Source organism: Ursus arctos, unplaced genomic scaffold, assembly GCF_023065955.2.
Source record: "Ursus arctos isolate Adak ecotype North America unplaced genomic scaffold, UrsArc2.0 scaffold_8, whole genome shotgun sequence".
In the NCBI taxonomy this organism is placed as follows: Eukaryota; Metazoa; Chordata; class Mammalia; order Carnivora; family Ursidae; genus Ursus; species Ursus arctos.
In genome coordinates this window covers 56,957,228-56,983,714 of record NW_026623100.1, presented here as the reverse complement: position 1 = coordinate 56,983,714, position 26,487 = coordinate 56,957,228, and the positions used below count along the sequence as shown (strand labels likewise).

At 35.7% G+C, this 26,487-nt stretch overlaps 1 protein-coding gene across 2 annotated transcripts in view; it reads right to left on the bottom strand.

Annotated features, from left to right (window-relative positions):
• Positions 1-4,189: 4,189 nt before the first annotated feature.
• STRN (striatin) overlaps positions 4,190-26,487 on the bottom strand; it is a 102,788-nt gene continuing 80,490 nt past the window's right edge. For both annotated transcript variants that reach the window (XM_026478905.4, XM_026478910.4), the window contains 4 exons: positions 25,621-25,761; positions 20,643-20,747; positions 19,402-19,488; positions 4,190-19,285 (listed from right to left, as the gene is read on the bottom strand). In XM_026478905.4, coding sequence (XP_026334690.1) covers positions 19,116-19,285; positions 19,402-19,488; positions 20,643-20,747; positions 25,621-25,761 — 503 coding nt within the window. In that variant the 3' untranslated portion in view covers positions 4,190-19,115. The remainder of the gene's footprint in view (positions 19,286-19,401; positions 19,489-20,642; positions 20,748-25,620; positions 25,762-26,487) is intronic.

Sequence of the window (26,487 nt, the reverse complement as noted above, 5' to 3'; positions counted from 1 at the left end):
TCAGTGAATGAGACTTCTTGTTCCACATCCTCACCAGGCAAAATATTTTTAATTTTCCTTTGACCCCTTGGTTATTAAGAAGTTGTTATTTAGTTTCCAAATATTTGGGGAATTTCCAGACACCTTTTTTTAATTGGCTTCTAACTTAATTTTACTGTGGTCAGTGAACATACTTTGTATGATTTGGACTCTTTTCAATTTATTGAGACTTGTTTTATGGCTCAGAATATGGTCTACCTTGGTAAATGTTCTTGGCACATGAAAAAGAAAAACTGTTTTCTGCTGTTGTTGGGTAGAATGTTCTATAAATGTTAATTAGGTTGGTAGTGTTAGCCAAGTCTTCCATATCCTGATTGCCTTTCTGTCTACTTCTCTCAGTTATTGAGAGGAGTATTGAAATCTCCAACTATAATTGTAGATTTGTCTATTTCTCCCTTCATTCTATCAGCTTTTGCTCCACTTATTTTGAAGCTCTGTTATTAGGTGCATACACCTTTAGGATTGTTATGTTCTCTTGACAAATTAACCTCTTAATCATTATGAAATAAACCTTTTTAACCCTGTTCTCTGAAATCTATTTTGTCTGATGTTAACATAGTCACTGAGGCTTTCCTTTGGTATGGCATCTTTTTCGATCCTTTTACTTTTAACCTATTTGAGTCTTTATGTTTAAAGTGGATTTCTTGTATGCAGCATTTTATGTAGGCAAGGTCTCATTATTTGTATATAATTTGTCAATCTTTCCTTTTTTTTTTTTTTTTTAAAAGATTTTATTTATTTATTCGACAGAGATAGAGACAGCCAGCGAGAGAGGGAACACAGGCAGGGGGAGTGGGAGAGGAAGAAGCAGGCTCATAGTGGAGGAGCCTGATGTGGGGCTCGATCCCGGAACGCCGGGATCACGCCCTGAGCCGAAGGCAGACGCTTAACCGCTGTGCCACCCAGGCGCCCCCAATCTTTCCTTTTAATTATGGTATTACACCATTTACATTTAATGTGATTACATAATTATTTAGTAATCTAGCACCTTGGCATTTGTTTTCTATTTGTCATACTTGTTCTTTGTTCCCCTTTTCCTTTTCCTGTCTTCTTTTGGATTAATTGAATATTTTATTATTATTCTGTCTCCTTTTTTGGCTTATTAGCTATAGTTTTTTGGGGGGAACCTGAGTGGCACAATTAAGTGTCCAACTCTTGGTTTCGGCTCAGGTCATGATCTCAGGGTGATGAGATCAAGCCCTGTGTCAGGCTCTGCACTCAGCGTGGAGTCTGCTTAAGACACTCTCTCCATCTCCCTCTGCCCCTCCCCCTCTCTACAGTAAATAAATCTTTATATATATTATATATATATATATTATATATATAAGCTATAATTTAAGTGGTTGCTTTAGATTCAATGGTATACATCTATAATTTATATTATACTGTTTCACAAAGCGTGTAAGAATCTTGCAACACTAATTCTATGGATTATGTTAATTCTGGGTTATTTTCAATTTATTATATTTTCTCATTATTTGGGGATGTTTTCTCCTGCTTCTTCGCATACCAGGTAATTGGACTCCAAACAGTATGAATTTTACCTTTTTGGGAACTATATATTCTTGTACATGTGTGTGTGTGTGTGTGTGTGTGTGTGTGTGTTTGAGCTTTTCATGTCTTACTTTTAAACTTTAAGACAGAGCCAAAGCAACCTGAATTTTTACACAGTGATGAGGCAATAATACCCTTCTGAGTCCTCTACCTAATGTCTCAAACTTTACAGTATATTCCACTGTGCCTGGTGGAAACATGAACTATTCCCAACCCTGTGTAACATCAGAGGATTGTTCTGCCCATCTATTAGGTAACTCTTTCCTCAGCCTCTGATAGGTTCCTCATATGCTTATACTTATCAATACTTAGCTGAAGACTTGGGGAAGACCCCGTTCAGATCTCCAGAGCTTTCCTGTAGCATTCTGTCCTGCAAACTCTAGCTATCTTGGACTCACCAAACTCCCAACTCTGTCTCTTCAATTCACAGAGACCTCTAGGCTCTACTGGGTTGCCCCTCATGTCATGGACACTCTCTAGGCAGTAAGCAAGGGCCAGAGTTTGTTTTCCTCTCTCTCAGAAATTATTGCCTTGTGCTGGCTCTTGTCCAATATCTGAAAACTACTGTGTTTCCACCCCCTCCCCATTGTTTAAAGGGGGAAGTTAAATCTGGTCTATTACTTCACTTGGCCATAAGCATAATTAGGTCTTTTCATTTTAAAGAGCAAAGGAGGCCTACACTTTTTGTATAGGAAGGTTGAAATTTAGGGGTTTCTTTTGGTACTGGTTGGGCCAAAGAATCTATGCCTAAGGATGTTTATTTTTTATGACATTTCTTAAGTTCTTTATTTAGCATCTTTAGGAAAATAAACCAACTTCTTCTAAGGTATAAAAGATAATCCTCTTGGAGTAAAAAGAATGCAAGAAGAGTCATGCATCAACTGATAGAAAACTTAACCCTAGGGACAAACCCAAGGCTATATCTAAGACAACAGGGTTCTCAGGATTTGTGTGAAAGGAAGCCTACTTAGGAGGGTTTGTTTGATCACTCTTCAGAGAGTGAGTGAATTCAAAACAGGGAATGAACAAACAAGACTAGAATGATTGGGATATCATACAGAAAAAGTGAATGTCTCATTTGAAGGTGATTTGAGACACTGTTCGCAAGAGTTGGGATATCAGGACTCAGTGTCTACAAATCACATATATTACCTTTTATAATCAGGGCGAGAGAGAAGAAATGAGGGAAAATGCAAAATAGAAATGAGTGATTAAAGAAATTTCTGTCTAATGGGGCATTTGTAAAAGAGAACATTTGTTGTTTAACCCAAAAGCCATTTGAAACTGACTTCTCACTGCCATCTCCTCCTACTATAGAAGCTGAAAAGTGAGATACTCACTTTCGCAACATCCATTAAATATAGGGAGGCAATGTTGTGGCCAGTTAGGTATGTGGAGAAATCTGCTGGAGGGCCACTGGGCAGATTTCCTTTGCTGCCAAAAGAAGAAAAGTCCTAATTAGTACTACCCTTCCCATTTTCCACCTTCTTCTTTGCCTTGAACTTGGATAACATGACTGGTATTGTGGCAGCCAACTTGAAACCAAAAAATAGATGAAAATCCATTCCTCTAAGAAGGGCAGAGAGGAATAAAAAGAGCCTGGGTCCTTCTTGACATTTTGAACAGTTGGACCAATGCCAACTCCCTTACACTGAACTTCCATTTTTTAGGTCATTATTTGTTCAGCTTTCTCAAACTTAAAAGCTAATTCCATTCCTTGCTGATACAGAAGCAAAAGGTAAATTGGCAGGGCTGCACTTTGTTCGTCTGCACATTGAAGACAAGTTAGTCCAGTCATAATGACCAAACACACTGGGAATAAGAGAGGCAAGGTGGCTAATATCCATGACCCATTCCTAATGATTCTTTGACATTTGTTTTACATGCTTGTACCTAGAAAGATTGTTTAAATTGGTGGAAACTGTCCACTGAGTATAGTATCGGGAACTAAACTACTCCTCCAAGTGACACACAAAAAAGAGAAGTCTGGGTAAAACAACAAGACTTGAGAAGAGGGGAAAAGAGAATTGGTGTCCTGTTTTTCCAGGTAAGGGAAGGGAAACGGAGAAGCCGAGTAACAAACCTCCTCAGTTACTGATGCAGAAATCTTCAGAGGGGATTCTGAGCAAATTCTTGATCCACCTTAATTTTCTCCTCCTCATCCTTCAACTTGCCATGAGGAATTAAATGTGAAAAATGAGTACTTCTTTTCCTGAACTCCTTGAAAATGAAGAAACACACACAGATAATCCTTGAATAATACAGATAAAAACTGTAATACCACACACAGAACAAATTATAAGAAACATAAAAACACAGACCTATAGAAAATAAATGTGAAAACCCAGAAGAAAGGAAATGTTTCCTACAAAATATAAATTATCAGAATTAATCCAAGAAGTGAATATTTTGAACCAAAGATATTAGAAAAGAAATTAACAATCCTACCTCTAAAAAAGAAGGCCCCGGGAACAAAGGATTTCTCAGCCAAGTTTCCTCTAATCTTTAATATATAATTTCAACGATCTCTTATTTAAACAAATATAAAGTATAGGAAAAGATGAAAAGCTCCCCAATTCATTCTATGAAACAAGTATTGCTTTCTAAAAATGTTTTATTCAAGTATAATATACATACAGAAAAGTGTACATGTAAGTGTAAATTAGATGAATTTTCATGAACTAAACAATCCAACATAAACAAGCACCCAGATAAAGAAACAAAATATTACCAGCACTGCAGAAGTCCCCCTCAGACTCCCTTTCAGCCACTATCTCCTCCCCTACCTCTCACTGAAGATAACCACTCTCCTGACTTCTAACAGTTAACATAGATTAGTTTTGCCCATTTTTGACTTTATATAATGGAAAGCATACAGTATTCTTTTATAGCTGCCTTTTCAGGCTCAACATAATGTTTCTGAGATTCATCCATATGTTGCATGTACTTATAAACTGTTCATTCTCATTGTTGTATAATATTCCATTGTATGAATACCAAAATGTATTTATCCATTCCATAGTAGATAGACTTTTAGGTAGTTTCTGGTTTGAAGCTATTACTAATAATGTTGCTATAAACATTCTAGAACATATCTTTTGGTGTACATTTGTATGCATTTTATTGGGTATTTGCCCGGAAACAGAATTACTAGATTTCATATGTTCACTTTAGTAGATTCATCCAAACGGTTCTCCAACATCTTGAATAAATTTGCATTCTCACTGGCAGTGGGTGAGCCTTCTGATTAGTCCCACGTTTTGTCAACCTGCATAATTTTTTACACCTAATAAAAAGTCCACTGAAGAAACCTATAGACCAATCTCACTTAGAAATATGCATGCTGCAGTTCTAAACAAAATATCAGCAACTGGAAAACTGATTTATAAAAGAAAGAATAGCACATAATGACCAAGTAGGTTTTATTCCAAGGAGACAAGAGTGGCTTAATGTCAGCAGCTCCACAAACAATCTAGTTAGTCACCAGATAAAAGGACAGTAACACACCACCACATCAAAAGAAGCTGAAAAGGCATCTGACAAAATTCAGCAGCTATTTCTAGTAAAATCTCTTGGTCAAACAGGAAAGAATTTATTTAAATTAGATTATTTACCAAATAGCAACACAAATATTCAAAATAGCTAAATATGCAAACTATTTCAATTAAAATCAATAGCACTCAGAGATGCCTATCACCATTATCACTTAACACTATAATGGGGTTTCTAGACAATAAAGATTCTGAGAAGAAAAGAATCTTTCAAACACTGGGGAAAAAAAACAAGTTATTTTTGTGATTTTGTGAGCGTTAGTGTCATTATATTTGTGACTGTCATCATTATAGTCCTAAAAATCCCAAGAGACTGTAGTGAAAACTTCTGGAATTAATGAGAAAATTTAGTAACTATATATAATAAATGTGTTGTATACAAGGTAAGAGCACACACACACACAAATAAGCTTTTTATTTATAATAAGCCTTTAGAAATGGAAATGGAAAAAAATCCATTCTCAATAATGACCAAAGACTAAGAAACGAGATTACATGTAGTTAAAAAAAAAAAAAAAAAAAAAGACACAGGACTTAAGTGAAGAAAAGTCTCAAATCTCAAGCTTACTAATGATATAGACAGGATCTGAGCAAACAGAAAATGATACAATTTTGTTAGTTCTTAGAAGACAATATCATATGTCAAATTTCCCAAAATTAATCTTTAAATTTAATGCAGTTTCAACCCCTAATTGGATAAAATGATCACAAACTTCAAATGTCTGATAATAGCCACGATAGGCAGTAAAAAGAACAGTAGCCAGGAGTGTGGGGTGGGACAAAGCTCTGCCTGACCATTTTATAAATCCACTGTGTGCAAACATAGAGTCACTGTAATTAAGTGCATGATACTCTAAGCGAAACAGCATAGTATAGTGAGAAATCTCATTCTATCTGAAAAATTAATATATGACAAAGTTGGTATTTTGTTTCATTGGAAAAAGACAATTTGGTAAGAAGTGCTGGAACAATTGGCAACCCGCTCGGAAGAAAGTAAAGTTGGATCCATAGCTTGCATTCTGTACAAAAACAAATTCCAAATGGAGTAAAGACAAATATAAAAAAAAAAACCCACTAACAACAAAACCCAAGAATAAAATGGATAAGCCATTCTAGGAGACTACACATGCCACCCAGCGGTGAACAGAATACTTTGAAATTTTTACATATTTACAAATGTCCATGTTTTATAAAAAATATACTTGAGTATATACTAATATAAAGTTTTGAATGGGAAAAGGTATAAATATGGTAAACAGACAAATTAGTTTGGAAAAAATTTGCAAATAATATGAAGTGTTTACATATAATGTAGAAAGAGCACTTACAATTTTTTTTTAAAAAGACAGTGCACAGATGGGCAAAATGTTAACAAAAAATGAAGTGAATGAAAAATAAAAAAAAACGAATAAAAATTTAAAATGTGAATAAAAAGATACAAATATGCAATTCACCTTAAGAGTGAAATCCAAAAGGCTAAATTTTCTATGGAAAAAGTATTTAATAATATTAGTGGTCAATGGACAACTAAGAGTTGGAAAAACTTTGCAACCAAGGGTAGAAAGGCTTAATAATGTGTAATATACAAAAACCCTATGAACTAGTTAAATTAAAAGATAAAAAGGCAAACACAATAGAAACATGGACATAAGTGTAAAGATATAAATAAAAATATGAATATTTGTGGTAGACAGAATTCTAAGATGGCCCCATGATCTTTGCCCCTGGTGTTACTCCCATGATAATGCTACTTTTACCAAGCAAAGGGAGTTTGCGGAAGTAATTTAAGGTTACTAACCGACAGACCTTAACATACAGAAATTATCTGGGTGGGCCTACTCTAGGCACATGAGCCCTTTAAAAGCAGAGAGTTTTCTCTGGCTGATAGCAGAAGAGAAAACACAGAGTCAAGTACGAGAAGGATCTGATGAGTCCTTGCTAACCTTGAAGATGGCCGGCAGGGGGCGGGGTGGGGGAGCGTTACATACAAGGACTGGAAAGGAACCTCTAAAAGCTGAGACAAGAACCTCTAGCTAACAGTCAGCAAGGAAAGAGAGACCTCCATATTACAACCATCCTACAATTGTAAGGTTTGAAATTCTGCCAACAACATGAATGAGCCTGGAAGTGAATTCTTCCCCCAGATCTTTTAGTCAAGAGCCAAGCCTGGCACACACCTTCGTTTCAGCCTTATCGGACACTCAACAGAGAGCCCAGTCAAGCCCACTTGAAGTTCTAAACCACATAACTATGAAATAATAAAACGGGTATTGTTTTAAGCTGCTAAATTTGTGGTAATTTGATACACAGCAACAGAAAATGAATACAAAAGGTAATTTAATTGTGAGTGAAATCCAAATAACCAAAGAACATATGAAAAGTTATGCAGATTTACAGTAATCAGGAAAATGCAATCAGGAAAATAATATGGAGAAATCACTGTACACACCATGTCGTGTTTGTTTTTTTTTTTTTTTAATGCTACAACAGCTATTGCTAGTGGATATAAAGAGTAAGGGTATTTTTATACTGTACATTTACTGATGAAAATATAAATTGTTCCAGCCTTTTTGGAAAACAATGTCAATACTTATTTAAAAATTTTAAATCTACATATCTCTCAACCCAGCAATCCTACTGCAGGGACTCTATTCCATAGAAGTGAAACTATCCTGGTCATGAATAGTGCACAGGCACAATTACCATAATAGTGAAAATCTGGTAGCAAAGTAAATGCCCACTGATTATGAAGAAGTTTAAGCCATCATCATTAGAGTATTCATCATTAAAAAGAATGAAATAACAGCTATAAGACAGACTTGGAGGAATTTCAATCACATATGGTTGGATGAGGAAAGATGCAGAGGACATGTATTATCTCATTTATTTAAAGCAAGAAGATCCACCAAAAAAATCTCATTTCATTTATATAAGATTGTGTGTGTATATTAAGGAATGTAAAAGAAAACTATATATGTATAGACTTATAAGTTGCTCAAAATATAATTAAATTTTAAAAGCAAGTTGCAGAGAACATGTAGAACAAGACAAAAGTCCATGCAGTATTTGTGTACACACACTGGTATGAACAAGAACAGAGGTACATATATCACACTATTACTACAAGGGGGGTGGGAGTGAAACGGTATGGTGGGATATGATGAATACTGCCTCCGTGTGTCTTCATTACTTATTTATTGCTCCTTTCTGTTGCTCTTTTTAAGTTTTTATTTATTTAGGTAATCTCTACAGCCAACATAAGGCTCTAACTTACAACCCCAAGGTCAAGCGTAGCACAGTCTTCCAACTGAGACAGCCAGGTCCCCCTTGTGTTGCTTTTAATTAATTGTATTAATTTCAATTGTATCACTTTTTACGTCTAAGAAAAATCATCTCCTTTCCCTTTGTTTATCCTTAACACTTATCACTCATATTCTGTATTTTTTACCTATATTATTTGTTGTTTTCCCCAGCTGGAATGTAAGCCACCTCAGATAAAGGGTTTTGTCTGTTTGATGCTGCACGCCAGTGCCTAGAATAGCCTGGCACATGGCAGGCACTCAAATATTGAGGAAAGTAACATTTTATGGATAACTTTTAGGGCTACTCTTGATGTTCATGTTAACCTTATTTCTCCTAAATATCTGATATTCTTGAAGTTATCAGGAGTGTGACAGAATTACGTGACAAAAAGTGTGAATTCAAGGAGTGAATAATAATTACTTGTTGGATGTTTATTACTGCCCAACATTTTATCAGGTGTTTTGTGTCTATTATCTCATATCAATCTACCAGGCAGGTCTATAATCTCCTTCTCACAGATGAAAAACCAACTCATAAGAGTTAGCCTAATTAAAGTTTCACTGACAATAAATGTCCTGTGTCCAGGCCAAAACCCTGTTCCTTTCTTTGTGCTGGTACTGATCTTAAAAGAATCATATTTTAATAATTAAAAAAGAGATAATAGTTCCTACATAATACATAGGTTTAACATTGAGATTTAATTGAATATTTCATACACAATTCACTACTCTGTTGATGATTCTATTAATGATGTAAGTCATTTGATTGTTATATATAAATAGTCTGTCTCTAACTTGTTGACTATTTTACTCCTGAAGCCATTGAGCTCAGCAGCTCAAGGCCGCTAGCCACCTGGGCCCTGGGAGAGTGGTAGCAGCAAACTGAGACAACACAGAGCTCTTCTGGGGAGAGTTAATAAACATTTAGATAATTACCATCAAATGTTCTACACAAAAAGCAGCCCTGAAAACATCCTGAGGGATTTGTCCTAGATTCTTCAAATTCAAGGTACGCTCCCCAGAGGAATGTCTTTCTTGACAATCTTCTGCGGGGAGGAACTTCCTACTTCTTTGGAAAAAAAACACCCCAGCCAGTTAGGAATAGCAGGACCGTCTGAGGCTCACGAGGAAAGAGTGGTGGACCTGGCCTGGGCCCAAGACAGTCCTGGCAGGTTGAGGTTCCAGACTGCATCAGCGGCCCCACAGGGGAGTAGAGGCCAGTGGGGTGGTGCTGCGGAGGTTAGGGAAAGAAGGGGCACCTTTAAAGGGTTCAGATACGTCTCGTTGTCACCCACAGGCTCAATTCCAATGCTGGCAGGACTGGAAGTGCACAGCAGCGGGAGGGTGATGCCTTTGGCATTCTATTGCCACCTTCCAGGTGAGGTCCCAATTCCTCCCTAATTAGAGTGCACACCTCAATCTTGGGATCAGCTTCACAGATCTAAGTACATTTGAGATTGGATAGGGACTGGCAGAGATTACTATTATTTTTTTTTGTCTTTGAAAATCCGGATAGATTTAGAATTTTGAAAATGTGCTGATTACTCACCCAACAAATAGTTATTGAGTATTTTTTATATGATAAGGCACCAGGAGAGGTGCTAAGGGGAATATTAAAAAAAAATGAGGAGCTTATAGACATTGAAGCAAACAAATAATCATTAACTGTTTTTAGTTTGTTAGGTGACAGTAAGTAATACTTAATATGTAAAGTCTGAGTTGAGGATGGGGTATAATGGGTATAAATTCATAATAAAACTCATCACTACCTGCTCCCCATACCACAAAAAAATCTACAAAATTTTGAAATATATAAAATAAACGTATCACATCTTCCTTGCTAGTCTTTGCACTTCCAAAATAATTTTTAAAAATCACACAAAATAAAATTTGTGTTGATCTGCAGAAGCAAGCTGTATGTAACTTGCATACATCAAGGACAGAAAACTGCATGGATCACTAACTTTCAATTTCAAAAGTAAAATCATTTCTGCCTCCAGAAAGCAATGATGTTCCTAAGGAGAAGAAACAATCTGCTTGCAAGGTTTTTTGTTTTTTTTTTAATTGGAATCATTAGACGTGTATTCCCAAGTATTGTAGGATATGAAAAATAGGAGCTTATTGTCTTGCTTGTTTAAAAGGCTGACCAAAATGAGTAAAACAAAGCCTGAATGTTTTAGAGCTGGGAGAAAGCCTTTCTTCTGACCCTGAGATCTACAAGGAAACTGAACAGGTACTGTTTCACTGAAAAACACAGTTTCCATTTAAATAAATTAAGTGGCATTTTAGCTGGATGTGCATACTTTCAAAACTCACGAATGGCAATTGGCAGAATCTAACCTTAACGCTGATAGCTCTGACGGGACATTGCTAATTAACATTATTAACATGGTATACATGTTAATTTTAACATGTATGAAATACACAAGTCTTCCATGTTGATCTGCAAACTATGTACAACCATAGTGCTTTCCCAGGCAGTCAAAATACGGAGACATTTACCACTTGTCTACATAGGAGTTGAGTACTGTATCAGGAGTGTTATTCATAAATGACTGTCAAAACATGTGAGACCAATGAATTTTTTTTCTAAAATACATACTGAATGAAATTATTCCAACAGGATATTCTGAAATACATGGGCTCAAAAGTCTGTAGAAAAATACACAAATATATTTTTAAATGCTTTTAAAAGCACAGTCAAAATCATTCAAAACAGACCTCATCCTATAAAAATAATTCTCTAATCTTTTCGTGAGATTATCACGTGAGATTGGCCACATGAGAACATTTCTTACATGTCTGGTCTTCATTCTGACATATGCAAATGACACAACATCAACTGGGCCTATGTTATTATGGCTTCCTAAAATATCATAAAAACTATGTTGTCTGACACTTTACCAGGGGCTCTAGGGTACTTTTGATGTAAAAATCTTTAATTTAGGTAACAGGGACCAATGACAAACCAGAATTGGAACCATTTACTTTTGTAGGTCAAAAGATCTCAGTGGTCATTGTTCCCGGCCATTTAAAGAGAAAGAAGGACAATGGGTGGTGGGTCAGATTGCAGAGCTGGTGGCTTTTCCTTTCTGGGATGGTGCTTCTTTCCCCACACTTTCACCCAAGTTAGCCAGCACCCAAAGTAAACCTTCTGACGAGATTTCTTTTGCTCTAATGTAAGTTAATCTTGTTTATTGGAGAAAAATTACTGCCTTGGTCCCACTTCCATCAGGAAGTAGCTAAATGTCAGTATACTTATACATTTCGGCACATCTAAGTCACAAGCTGCTTGTTTTTACAACTCATACTTAACATAAAATTTTACTTTCTGGGGTGCCTGAGTGACTCAGTCGGTTAAGTGTCTGACTTGATTTTGGCCCAGGTCAGGGTCAGGAGAGCAAGCCCCAAGTCCTCCACGCTCGGCAGGGAGTCTGCCCCTCTCTCACTCTCTCTCTAAAATAAACAAACAAATCTTTAAAAAAACTTTTTTGCTTTCTATGCAGTTTTTTTTTTTTTAATTAAAGAAAGTTTTTTAGTTTGGGAAGTTTCATTTGTGAATGATGGGTTTCCCTTACCATTACCCTTAATTTGATGATGCTATTATATGAGGTAATTCAAAAATATCTTTGGTTTGAGGTTGGAGATTGGGAAGCTGGTGTACATACTGGATCTTATGAGAGCACGGAAAACTTTGGCACATGAATTAAGAATACTAATTCTAGTATTCCAAGTGCTATTTAACAGATGTTTTACTGTGGGTCCTCCTTTACATTACTGGATTATCTCTTTAAAGAGGCACACAGGGAAAGTCAATGTGGAGTTAGCATCTGGACCAGCCTTCAATGTAAGGTGAATGGCTAAATCATCAAGGACAAGAGAATTTTCTACAAAACAGGCCCTTCCCGTTAGCAGGATATTGCAGATTTTGTTCACTCAAATAGATCCTCCAAGTCTGACTGAGGCCAGCATTACCTTTAGTCTAATTACACAAACAGGATTAAGAAAGGGCTTAGGGTTGTAGGATCTAAGTGAAACAAAGAGTATTTTCTGTAGGGTGGGTTTTGAATTGTTTGGTTTTGAAAGTACACAAACTATACTAAATTAAAATCTGTGTTCCAGCAAATATGGATTTGTTTTCAGACCTGCAGGTCAATGCTTCCCCATAAAACTGGAGTGTCCTGATCATTGTAAGCAACAGGTGTAACTAAGAAGTAACAACTGGAAGGACGCGTCATAGTTACAGTGATTGGGTTAAATAGTGATGCCAGATTCCTAAGTTCCTGGGGACTACCCTAGGTGCCAGAAAAACTCTGGGAAGGTCTTGGGAAATCCAATGCAGGTCAGAATACCACCCTGGGGTACCCCAGAGGGTCCATCAAATGTCTCAGTTCTTATTAAAGGGGACAAAAGGGATATTTCTGACACTACTGAAAAATGTGTCCATGACAAAGGATATAACACTCATTACTACAGAAGCATACAAAACATCAAAGCACAGCAGATAGTTTCAAGGACACTCTTAGATTCCACATAACATTATGGCTTCAGATTGGAACAAAGAGATTGTGAGTTGTGGGCAGAGAAAGCCTTTGAAAAATAATGTTGATTTGAAAAAGCAAGGGGGAAGGTTTATGTTTGTTAAGTAGCCAAACAAAAAATAAAAACACATTAAATTTATAAGTGTATAATTTTTTAAAAATATGTAATTGAACACTTGAAAAAATATACATGTGTCCCTGAAAGTATTACTGACCCAATCTTATCGGGTATTTTAATTTTACTGGCTTTCCAAAGGTTCAAACTCCATAATGATAAATTTCTCTACCGTACTCACAATCAATAATTAAGACTGGTTCATTACTTTGGACTCACATCTACTTTGTCTAATACTCCTTTTATTTCTCTGCATGCCTCTCCTACCCCTCCCCCCCACCAAAAAGACAAAATCAAGATGTATTATTTTAACTGCAAATCCACTAGATTCCAAAATATTTCAATTCATGAGACACCTATAGCACATTATCTATATTTGTACACTTTATTTAAAAACAAATAATACACTTAGAGCCACCAAGAAAAGATATCTTAATTAGCTTATCCATACCCTGAATTTACAAAAGAAACTTCTTGCACCACAAAAATTAGCATTTGGATTAATTTACATTAATTGATATAACTGAATTTAAAAATACCTGAAGATCAAACAATCTGGTTCAGGGCTCACCAGCTGGGGGGTGGGGAATCGGGGGTGTGGAGAAAAGGAGTCACTTAGGAAACTGGACTGATGATGCCCTGAAGTCAGCGCTAGTAAACTGAAGTTGAGAAGACATAAAAGTAACCAGTAGATTTCAGGATTACAAAGAAGTGGTTCCTCCTAAAAACAGATATTAGATGGAATGGGTGTAGGGGAGATCTCTTAATTTGGATTGAAAAAAGTGTGTGGAGAGGGGGGTTGTATTTGTTTCTCACAAGAGGCAAACTTCAGCCAAACAATGAGAAGAAAGCAGGGAGGGAGGTATGTGGTAGACTGAAGGCTTTCTGACTGCTGATAATACCGAATTTAGCAGATCTGTACAACTAAAATACCATTCTCTGAGACACTATCAGAAAGGAGCTAACAACCAGGAAAAAATCATTCTACATTAACAAGGCACTCACTGGTTCACAGCCTGCTAAAAATCCAGGCAGACATTAAAGTTAATCTAAATTAAAATGAACTTTCTAGCTTGCATCAGAGGGATGACAAGCATGTTGTCCCAGTTAAACCAAATGTAAAGGTTGACTAGCAAAGATCCAGAAAATTCTGACCCCTAAGTACCACTTTAGGAATACTGCTAGAATAAAGAAGTGGAATCTAGGGATCTCTGTTTGGCCTAAATTTGCTTTTTTGTTTTGTTTTGTTTTTTAAGATTAAGAACAAAAACAAAAATGGAACAAATTCAAAAACAAAACTGATGCAATCTGTTAAATACTTTGTCAATCTGGTCGTCCCTGACACTGACATGGAGGTCCAGCTGGATGATGGATATGGCCAATTAAAAAACTTTCAGTGTTGAAAGTAAAAACGATTCAAATCATTTACCAATGGCCTGTCCTTTGTTTTTAAAGATGGACATGTTTTCTGGACCTTCCCCTAAAAGGAACTTCTGGAATTGATACATTTCACAAAAATATACATATAATTTCTATCAGCTACTACTTTTGTACAACCTGAATCCCAGTGTCAACACATAAAGTACTACAATTATATAAATAACTAGACAAATAACATAGTAACAAAGGCAACTTCTGAGTAAATAAAATTAATGATTATGTACTTAATAGCCTTGAAACAGCTTTCAAAGAATAAAGTAAGCTGAAGAAAACTGTACTTAGAGCTCTTTTTCCATGTAAATTCAGTAACAGTTTGGCTCTTGGTTGAAAATATTACAGACATATACTAACCAGAGATTAACTATATCCACTCACTATCAACCTTGACGATAAATTTTAAGCAGTTCTTTCAAAAGAAAACCAAAACTCTTAAATCTTTCAATCTGATTTGTGACATCTTAGTTCAATATAACTTAAATGACAAAGCCTGAGAAAAGCACCAACATAGATTTTTTAATTGCATCCAATCATCATTTTCAGATGTCATAAAGATTTGCTTTAGTTAAAATGGCAGCAATGACAAAGAGGTAGATATGAAAGATGTCATTTAAACACTATTCTTAGGTGGTATTTTAACTAGTTCAGGTGTTTAATCTAAAAATAATTTTTCCTAGTTGAATCTTCATCACATAAGAATTTCATGACATGCTCTTATGTGGGAGGGAAATATATGAAGTCCTAAAAAAGAGGGCCTTTAAAAATTACATTTTTAAAAAATTAATTTACTTAGCGAACATTTAAGAGATCCCATCATTTTGGTGAACGAATAATTTCTCCTTTTACCTGAACTTGACTACAGTGAAAACATAGTTATTTTCCTCTCTACTGAAATTTCTAGGAATTCACATTCAAAATCCTTGGAAAGTACAGGTGGTGCTCAGAAGAGCACAAAGACAACGCATGAAATGTCCCCTGAAATCCTAGAAGTTGAGCAGATACACTGAAGACATTGATGGTCACAAATCAGGACCGTCACAGATTGGCGCGCACGCACACACACACACACACACACACACACTCTCTCTCTCTCTCTCTTTTTCTCTCTCTCTCCCCCCCCCATAGCCCTCCCACCCCCCAACTCAATCCTCATCCTCACTGTAAGGCTGCATTTGTATTTTATTTTAAAGGCACCTCTCATTCTCTAGCTATTGCCTTCTTGATGATTCTGTTTTGTTAAAAATCCTGAATGTTCAATGGAAATAGTTCAGTACTGAGAATGGAATATTTTTCAATTCACATTTGAATAGCCAGGTTTTCTTACATTCAGATTTTAATAAACTAGAATGACAGTCTTTAAAACAAGCATGCTAGCCTATAATGAATATAATATATACAGTAATTTAAACATTTAGAACTATATATTATACTGCAAAAGCAAACAGCACAACACTCATCATACTCATCATTACCTGCGGTGTACACACTACCTCTAAAAACAAAAATACAAAACAGTAAAATGCACCTATGGTTTATATATATATACATATATATGTATATGTATATATATATATAGTCTACATATATTATATATATTCCTACAATATATATAATATATATTTATAAAATATACATACATTTTAGACATTTTCAAATAAATCTTTATCATTATCTCCAAAAGAAATTTATAGCAAGAATACTGAAGGAATGAAAGATAAACAAAAAATTTTTCACAAAGTTCATTATCAGTGATGCAGCATAATTTCCCCCCTTTTAGTCATAACTAAAATGATTATAAAAGCTAAATACTTTGCATAACTAATTATCTGTTTAATGGCAAAAATTGCTAAACTTGTTCAATAGAAAAATACTGAAGGTCATTATATCACTTATGTTAAATATCTGTCTAGGGTTCGAGTAGCAAATGAGCTTCATATGACAGTTGGGTTTTGAGAAGGGTGCTGCAAGCTCCCAGAGACGTATCCACAGCATATGAAAATAAGGCAGGGACCCACTTCTCCTGCTGATTTTCATACTATCCCCATATATTTCACCCAAAATATTTACAAATCAAGCACTATGCAAGCATTTCAACGACTGTTTAAATCGTGAATTTGTTCATTTTGTGGATTTTCATTGAATTTTCAATAGGCTGGGGGGGAAATTAGACATATGTCTATGCTTCTATCTGGTTGGAAGACAGCTTTGGCTCATTTCTAGGCTGAGATCATATAGTGCTAGTGGAGGAGAATCTCTGTCTCTGTGTATGGTCTCCAACGGCATGGCACTGGCTTGCTAAAGAACTTTCAACAGTTCCATCATTTGCACTACAGTCTACATATCTCATGGTCATTTTCTACTAACAGAAAAATTTCAACCATGAGGTATAAAATGCAGGGGAAGAGAATGTCTTGGTTTGGGGAATTTCAGTGACTTAAATAAAGCAGGCACTGAAGATCCTGGGAGGTAATTAAAGCAGTAACTGGTAGAGCTGTAGCTTAATCTGTCATAAATATGCCAAGTAAGGGCACCTGACTGGAATTTTTTCACTCATCGAAGAACCAAAAGAGGAATGCACCAAACAAAATGTGGAATTCTATATCTGCGTGGGAATAATACAAACATTCACCTGGTAGCTCAAGTCCAGGTCAGTTCATTTGATTATACAAAGGAGTCCCTTGAGCCCACTGTTACCCAAAGCACAGATGAAATGACAAGGTAGCTGTATCAAAATATTAAAGCATATATGTGTATCAATCAGGCAAATCTAGCACACATCTTTAAAGAAATTTGCCTATAGACTGCAAAACTCTAGAGGCAGAAAACAGAAATTTTAAAGAAAAATTATCAATTACTACCCATATCACCATCAGAATACGTTTTCAAGGAGTAGATATACATATAATCAGAAGTGTCATTGTTATGACAATGGAATAGGTGGGGAGAGGAATGTAGGAATTACATTAAAAGGTTAAAACATTTATGGATATGGATTTTTTAAATCTGAGAACTATTATACATATATTTTGCTGAAATGCTGGGCATTAGTAATTTATTTCTAATTTCTACATTGGTCTCTGACATTTGAGGCAAACAAGAGAGTGTAAAGACAGGTGAGACAGTTGTAGGGATGAGGTCTATACATTAGGTCCAAAGAGTGGGGTCATGGGAATCCCAAAAGCTGGCCACATGTGGGTCACAGGCTAGGTGAGCTCAGGGAAGCCTGGTCCTTTATGACAGTTTTCCCCAGAAACAATATTGATACACTGCCTATTAAAACATGCTGTGTATTCCAATTAAAGAATGGAGGAGGGGGTAGGGGCAGGGATAGAGAAAGACAACTCTTTAGCCAAGGTTATACACTGAACTCTTCCATCCAGATTTCCAGGGAGCTCCCCTTCTTGGATATATTAATGGAGGACTTCTGGGGTACAAAATAGTTGGCTTTATTTAGTACTGCAAAAGCAGCTGCCTGACGTTAATCAAACCCTTTGGGCTGTTAAAACATAATAATTATAAACTGTTTTTGGTAGATATCAGATAATTTGAATATGAGACACAAAGAAAGAGCAAGAGGTCATCTGAAGCATGGTATGTGGGTTTTGACAAAGGAGTACTCACGGATAACTTCCGTCTTTTCAAACCACTGAAAGGTAAGAAGATTTCATCGATATGAGATAACCACTCTGGTACTATAAATATCACATGAATAAAGTGAATTTTTTAAATTAACAGAAATTATTATAAAGATATGCCCTGCTTGTTCTTAAAAATAAACAGAATCTCAAACCTGAATAAGTTAAATCCTTTAGTAAAAGCAGACTCTATCAACTATTCATAATGGTGACTGTTTCTGACAGCTAAACTTTACAATGGTACCAAATCTATTTTCAAAAATGTAATACAATATAGAAATCTGCTTACAAACTAAATATTTGTTTAGTATTTCTGAATAATAATATATTTAACGTATTATTGCATTTCTTTTTTTTCCCCCCTTAATAGGTACAATGCTTTGCCAGGTGCTTTATGTGCACAGACGAAAGGAGAGCTAAATTAAAAACTCGTTTGAACACTGCCTGGTCATTATGCACACAGGGGTTAGTACAGCAGATATGGTCAAGATTACTGTTTTAACTACTTAATGTGTTTAACAAGATTTCTCAGGGGAGAAGTAGGTCTAAATTTGTTCTTCCTTTACTCATTCCCAGTCATCAAGTTTTTAATTATCCCATATAGCATGTCCTATTTACTCAATAGGGACAAGCTAAACTTATGTTCGCTCAGGCCTGCCTAGCGAATTAGAACCACCTCAGAAATAAAAGCTCCTATTTGGGGGAAAATTTGAAACAGTTTTCAGGCTCACAGATTCAGCTGAGCTTGCAGCAACCTGAACAAACTTTAGTTTTAGAAAACAGTATACGAATTGCAAAACTATACTTTAAAACAAATGTTCTCTGTGCTCCTTCAGCAGAACAAAAGGGCAGGACAGGTTGATTCTTGCCCTGGTCTTCTGTATCTCTTTTGTGCAGTTGATTATTTATAAAGAGCTAGAAGGTGAAGATGATGCACTGTGTCATACAAAGACTTTAGCCAGTGCATCAGCCCCAGCACTGGCTATATAGCATTTGGATGGGTGGAAAGCTACATCATGAATTGATTCTTCAAACTTTTTCCGATGAGCTGTGAACTCTTGGATACACGTCTTACTTTCTAGGTTCCATAAACGTATTGAACAGTCATGACCTGCATCAAGAAAAAAGGAAAAAAAAAAAAAAAGAAAGAAAAGAAATTGAAAGGAAATATTACATTAACATGAAACTAATAAGGATAAATAAATAATCCACAGCTGATGTACTTACTGCCAGACATCAAGTACAAGCCATTAGGATCAACTGCTAGACTTGTAACAGCTTCTAGGTGGGCTACCATGGAGTGGATGAGTTTGCCTTTGGAAAAAAGAGATTGTTACTTTTTATTAATAGCTCTCCTCATTCTGAATATATGCCAGCTACATGTTACACTGATTTCTCCAGTCACCCCTCTCTGTGTACTTACTGCATCAATAGCTTTTTCCATAACAGCTAAAACAGTGTGTCTCCCTCCCCACTCCAGCCACAGTAATGATGAAAAACAAAAGCTCAAATTTCAAATTATATTTTTGTCTTTCAAATAACAACATAACAGTCATCTGTACACAAATATTCCTTTAAGCCATGTTCATTAACTAAGACTCAGACTTTATTAATTAGCTACTTTGTATCCTTTAGCAACAGGCAAATTACATGGGCTGTGAGAACAGAAGAGACAGAGACAAAGACAAAGGAACAGAGAGAAAACCTGGCCACAATTTTGGTGGAAACAACATATAGAAAGGCATTAAAGTATTAAATTACTCATCACTCACAGCTAAGCAAAGTCAGCAAAAGTCAAGAGCAGACAGTCAGGTAAATATGGCTGCTAATGTGGAGTGTTTTTCTCCCAACACAGCTCTTCAGGATTTTCCTTTAGTGAAACGCAATTCAATATAAAAATAGGAAAGCCCACATATCCTAATTCAAATCAATCAGGACCAGATAGTCAATATTATAATACAGAAAAGAGTAGTCCATGAAAAACTGAATCAAGTAAACCAAATAACTCAAGGGTTTCCATCTCCAACACTAAGGCTATTCAAACACTGGACAATTTTAAACAAAATATAATGATCATATGCCTCTACTTCTAACATGTTTCTACTTGTCCCCAATATATTCACAGCAAAAAATCAGTTTTATTGCTATTTGAATGACCTTTTCATTGTGTCCCTAGTCATAACCTTGGCTCTAGGGCCAAAACATAGTATTTACTTACTACGAAATAAACCAAGATGATTCTATATGCTACCATGAAGACTAGTTCTTAGCAGATCTGGACAGAAGGAATAGAAACTGAGCTGGGAGAGTATCTGTTTTCATGCCTACTCCTGGACCATACAGCCACTAAGAGACACCCAGATCAGGATACTTATGGTGGGGTTTGTTTGTGGTTTTTTGATTTTGGGTGTTTTTTTGTTTGTTTGTTTGTTTGTTTTATCACTGATCACTTTGTAATAAACACTTACCTGTATTGTTATCATAGAATTTGATGTGCCTGTCTTCATGAGCAGTGATGCTGATGGGAAGAGTGGGGTGGCTGATAACTCTATTTATTTGGCAGGAAGAGTTGCCTGCAAAAAAGAAAAAAAAAGAGCAACAAGTTAGTCAAAACTACAATTTTTTCACACAAGAGAACTGCATACTCACCTAGGAGACTAAAAAAGTAAACCATGTGACTTTAATTTATCTTTAGTTCATTTATTCCGTGACTATTCATAATTTCAGTGTTAGGAAAGAAGAATTGCCTGAGCAGTAACATACTGACAATCAAGAGGTATGTACAAATGAGAATTTTCTTTTCCACCTGCAATCAATGGGTGCCACCCAGGGATTAGCCTAGCGTCACTGACATTTCTCATTCTCTGATGACTTGTGATACTTCTGCTGCTTTAATAAAGTTCCCTCATTACTTAAATGTAGACAGTACCCAAATTTAAATCTCCACTCTTTCTAGATATAGAGCTTTTTACCACATGGTTATCATCTGAAGACAAATATGACAAAGAGAGCTTCTGAGCTCTTTAATCTCTTTCTCATCATAATAGAAATAGTCATCAGGGCACCTGGGTGGCTCAGTTGGTTAAGTGTCCGACTCTTGATTTTTGGCTCAGGTCATAATCTCAGGGTTGTAAGAGCAAGCCCCAAGTCAGGCTCAGTGCTCAGCACGGACTCTGCTTGAGATTCTCTCTCTCCCCCTCCCTCTACCCCTCCCCTCAACTTGCACACGCACATGCACACACACTCTCTAAAATAAATAAATAAAATCTTTAAAATAGAAATGGTCACCATTTGACAGTCTACCATGTTTGGAATCTTAAAATAGCATCCTGACTAGTTGTGCACTATAAAGTAACTTTCAAAGAATGTCAATTATATGCACGAGACAGGCAGGCCACATGTCATTAGGTCCATACCACAGTGCATAAACCAAGGTCTAGAAAAAGTTGTGACTCCCCCAAAATCATGTGACAAAGCCAGTACCAATACTAACTTCTACCTCTATCCTAACCACATGGCTCATGCAAATCACACAGCTGCCAAAAATGGTACCTAAACTATTATAAAAGTCTTTTATCAAAAGGAAACCAATCATTAAAAACCTTCTAGTGAGCTTTGTTAAGACACTTTATTCTTCTTTTAAAGGAAAAAAATCTAGATATATAAAGGTAATACTAACTTAAGGTATGTCAAAGTTAAAAAAAATCATGTCACGGTTCAGGGAGAGGAAGGGATGCCCTTCTTATAAAGTACATTATTAGGACATCTGGCAAATTTGCATATAAACAATAACTTAGACAATATAGTATCACTGTTAAATTTCCTGATTTTGATAATATGCTACATCAGAGAATGTCCTTGTTCTTAGGAATTACATGCTAAAGGATCTAGGGGTACAAGGCTATGATGTCTCTTAAGTGATTGAGAATTTAAAATTATACACATATATAGATAGTGATAAAGCAAATGTCACAAACGTGGCAAAATGCCAAAAACTGGTGAATCTGGGTGAAGGGTAGCTAGTTTTTGTACTATTTTTGAAACTTTTTGCATATGTAAAATTATTTCAAAAAAGAGTTAAGGGGCGCCTGGGTGGCACAGCGGTTAAGCGTCTGCCTTCGGCTCAGGGCGTGATCCCGGCATTATGCGATCGAGCCCCACATCAGGCTCTTCTGCTGTGAGCCTGCTTCTTCCTCTCCCACTCCCCGTGCCTGTGTTCCCTTTCTCGCTGGCTGTCTCTATCTCTGTCAAATAAATAAATAACACCTTTAAAAAAAAAAAAGAGTTAAAAATTTTTTTAATCTTGGAATAGTTATTATGAATTTACATTCAAATAGAAAATATAATAAATATAGGTAAAAACAGCTGTAATCCATTAGTGTACTCTATTAGATTTTCTTGTGGTTCCTAAAAATATGATATCTTAAAAACTGAAAATAGTCTTTTTCCAGTGTTAATGACAAGGGGCCACCCAGCCTGTTATCTAAGAATAAAACAAAAAGTCACTTGACCATGTGGAGTAAGCTCTGGGTCAGTTATACTTGATTCAAATGGTCCTAACCAAAGAGTTTAGTTTCAAAATTCAGCCTACAGATTTTCCCCCCTCCGGAGGTAACACAACATGAGCAAGATCCTCTGTAAGACCCAGCAAGAAAGTAACAACAGAAAAGAAATACTTTAAGTAAAATATCCCATATATTCTGAGAGAGTGGTTTCTGAGACTAGCTTCCATTGTATTGAGATCTAGGAAATAATTATGATAGAAATCACATGATGGAAGCAGGCAAGAGTTTTCATATAGTTATACTTTCAAGGAAGTTCTCCACTTAATGGTAAATCAGACAAGTAAGCAAAATGCAAAGAACACTAGAAATCAATTGAAGGCCTACCAACCATCATTCTAACAATGAATCTAAATTTTCCAAGTATTCATATTCAGCTTGCAACTTAGAGGTCGTTTACTTTTCACTGGATCAACAAGTACTCAATGACCTGCTTCAACTACTTTTGACTTTTTCAGTCAAGTCACCATTGACATTAATGAGTAGAAAGCTAGTTTATTCTGATTTTTAAAACAAAACTCCTTCATCCTTTTAAATTCTTTTTTTTTTAAGATTTTATTTATCTGTGAGAAAGAGAGAGAGAGGGAGAGGGAGAGCACAAGCAGGGGGAGTGGCAGGCAGAGGAAGCAGCAGGCTCCCCGCTAACCAAGGAGCCCAACATAGAACTTTATCCCAGGACCCTGGGATCATGACCTGAGCTGAAGGCAGATTCCCAACCAACTGAGCCACCCAGGCAACCCCACTCTTTTAAATTCTATATGAAATTTACTTTCACCTTGAAACATGTTTTTGGTCAGAACTTTAATTTTTAAAAAATCTGCTAAATTCCAGAAAAGAAGAACGTAGTCAAATATGAATAGGTAGGGATAGTCATGGTAGAAAGGAATAAAAGACTAAATTATACAACTCTAAAGTAATCAAACTGAAATTTAGGAAATGTCAGGACATACTATTATAACTCAAAATAATTATCACTTATGCCAATAATGCTGCCTTTGTTCAAAACATTTTTGGCAGTTTTCTTCAGAAAATGCTTCTAGTATCAGGCAAAAAGTTGTATGACTTTATAGTCACCACACTTAAGGAAAAAAATGGGATTGCCTAGTTCAGTTTATCCATCTCATCCACCAGACGTGATGTCTTATTAATTTAGAGCAGTCATTAAAAATCAGTATTTACCACTCAGGACATTCAAATAATTGACCACAATCTCTGAAGATAATTCTAAGAATGTTCACATCTTTCTTAGTTTTATCTTGTTTTCTGTATTTTACCACTGCAGCTTTAGGTCGTATATTTAAATGAGTTTAAATTTATTGAGAGTCTAAAACCTATATTTCTTGGCAAAAAAAAAATTTTTTTCTCTTTTTCCTATTCCATAATCTCAGTTTTTATTTTTTGCCTCTCTCTTTTACATCCAAATAGTTCAAAACTCTATTCATGTCTATTTCCCAAACAATTCTCACAGGACCTCAGAAAAGAACAAAGGACAACAGACTGGGAAGAGAACATGAAGAGAGCCAAAATGGAATGAGGGAAATTTTTGAGAGAAAATGAGTAGAGGGAAGGAGGGAGACAGACAGATAGAAAGACACAGACACACACGCGCGCCGTGGTAATTCTTTTTAAAGCTGGTTCTCAGACTAAAACAACAGTGTATGTTTACACAGATTTTTTTATCAACTGCATCCTAAACTATCACCGTCTGGATGAAGCCTAAAGATAGAAAGCAATGGTTAAAAAGCCAAAACCACTAAGATTCTGTAGTATGTTCTTCACAATCTGAGAAATTATTTTCTGACTTTATGTATCCAATAAGAAGCTTCATGTTTGAGATTCTGAGAGGCAGAACTTGATCTACATTCTAATCAGGCTGTGTCAAATTACATCATTAATACAAAATTAGGTTGATTTAAAAATGAAATTTTGAGACATGAAAAAGATTTTATTTTCAGAATAAATATTATTGTCCTCAAATAGAATTGAAAACTAATCATTTGGTGTAAAGTAAAATCTGACTCCTCTTTGGAATAGATCAAATGCTATTCCAAATAGTATAGTTACAAATGTGTGTAAACTTAACACAAAGTCTTAAAATCAATTATAAATCATTATATCCTTCTAAGTTACTGTGTTTTGTGATTTAAAAGGCAGAACTCTTTATAATAACAAGCTATTATATAACAACAAGGTATTTTTTGTAGTTGACTCTGGTAGTTATAATTTTGATAAAGCTTAAAAATTTGATCCAAAGACTATTTAAAGTTGGTATACACAACAATTGCACTACTGGGTGTTTACCCCAAAAATACAAATGTAGTGATCTGAAGGGGCACTGGCACCCCGAAGTTTATAGCAGCAATGTCCACAATAGCCAAACTATGGAAAGAGCCCAGATGTCCATCGACAGATGAATGGATAAAAAAGATGTGGTATATATATCTACAATGGAATATTATGTAGCCATTAAAAAAATGAAATCTTGACATTTGCAACAACGTGGATGGAACTAGAGGGTATTATGCTAAGCAAAATAAGTCAATCAGAAAAAGACAATTATCATACAATCTCACACGTGGAATTTAAGAAACAAGGCAGAGGATCATAGGGGAAGAGAGGAAAAAATGAAACAAAGATGAAACCAGAGAGGGAGACAAACCATAAGAGACACTTAATCTCAGGAAACAAACAGTGATGCTGGAGGGGAGGGGGGCGGGAGGATGGGGTGGCTGGGTGATGGACACTGGGGAGGGTATGTGTTGTGGTGAGCAATGTGTATTGTGTAAGACACAGACCTGTACCTCTGAAACAAATAATACATTATATGTTAATAATAAAAAATAAATTAAAAAATAAATAAAATAAAATAAAGTGTTATACATACTTGTATCTAGGTTGGATTCTAAAGTGAGAATGCGCTGTTGCGTTTCCATGTTAAAGATGCTTGTATATCCTTTGCTGAATGATGCTACCATATGGCTTGGGTCACTGCTCACTAGATCCACAGAAGCAGGGATTCCCAATTCTAAGAGAGTCAGAACATATTCAGAGAATGGTGATCAGAGGGTCTACTTGAAAATGTCCTCATAAAATAGCAAAACAAACAGTCACAAGATTTCCGTAAGAAGTAAAGAAGACTCAATCTTAGAATAAAAATAAGCTCGTAGCCATTCAATGGAGATTATTTCTTTTGTTACGTTTAGCCCTAGCCTATTTTATTATTCTTACCTGTTCAGCAAGTCTTCTACCTGTTACTCAGCTAAAATATTCACAGAATGCAGGCCTTGGCTCAGAAAATAAATGGAAAACATGTATGGACTACAAGTTTTGTTGCTTCCACTCAACCTGAGGCTTAAAGTGGCATTGTGGGAATTCTTTATTTTAAAAGCCCATCTCTTATTAGGAATTTTAATTCATCAAAAATACGGAATTAAAAAAGTAAAATTTCAAATTATTATGATTATGATTATGATTATATTATTTTATGTAGAGTCACACAAATATCAGATGCTGGCAATTCATCAAAACCCAAACACAAGTTACGACAGCTCAAAAATAAAGAAGGTATTTTTATCTATCATCTAGAATAGGGTAAAACTTGGTTAACCTTGAAATGTATTTATAAACAGAACAGAATGGTATGTATGAATATAATCTTATCTTTTGATTTGGCTCAAAATCTAAAGTAAGCGAATAGTTCAAAAATGTGTATATTACAGGGGCGCCTGGGTGGCATAGCGGTTAAGCGTCT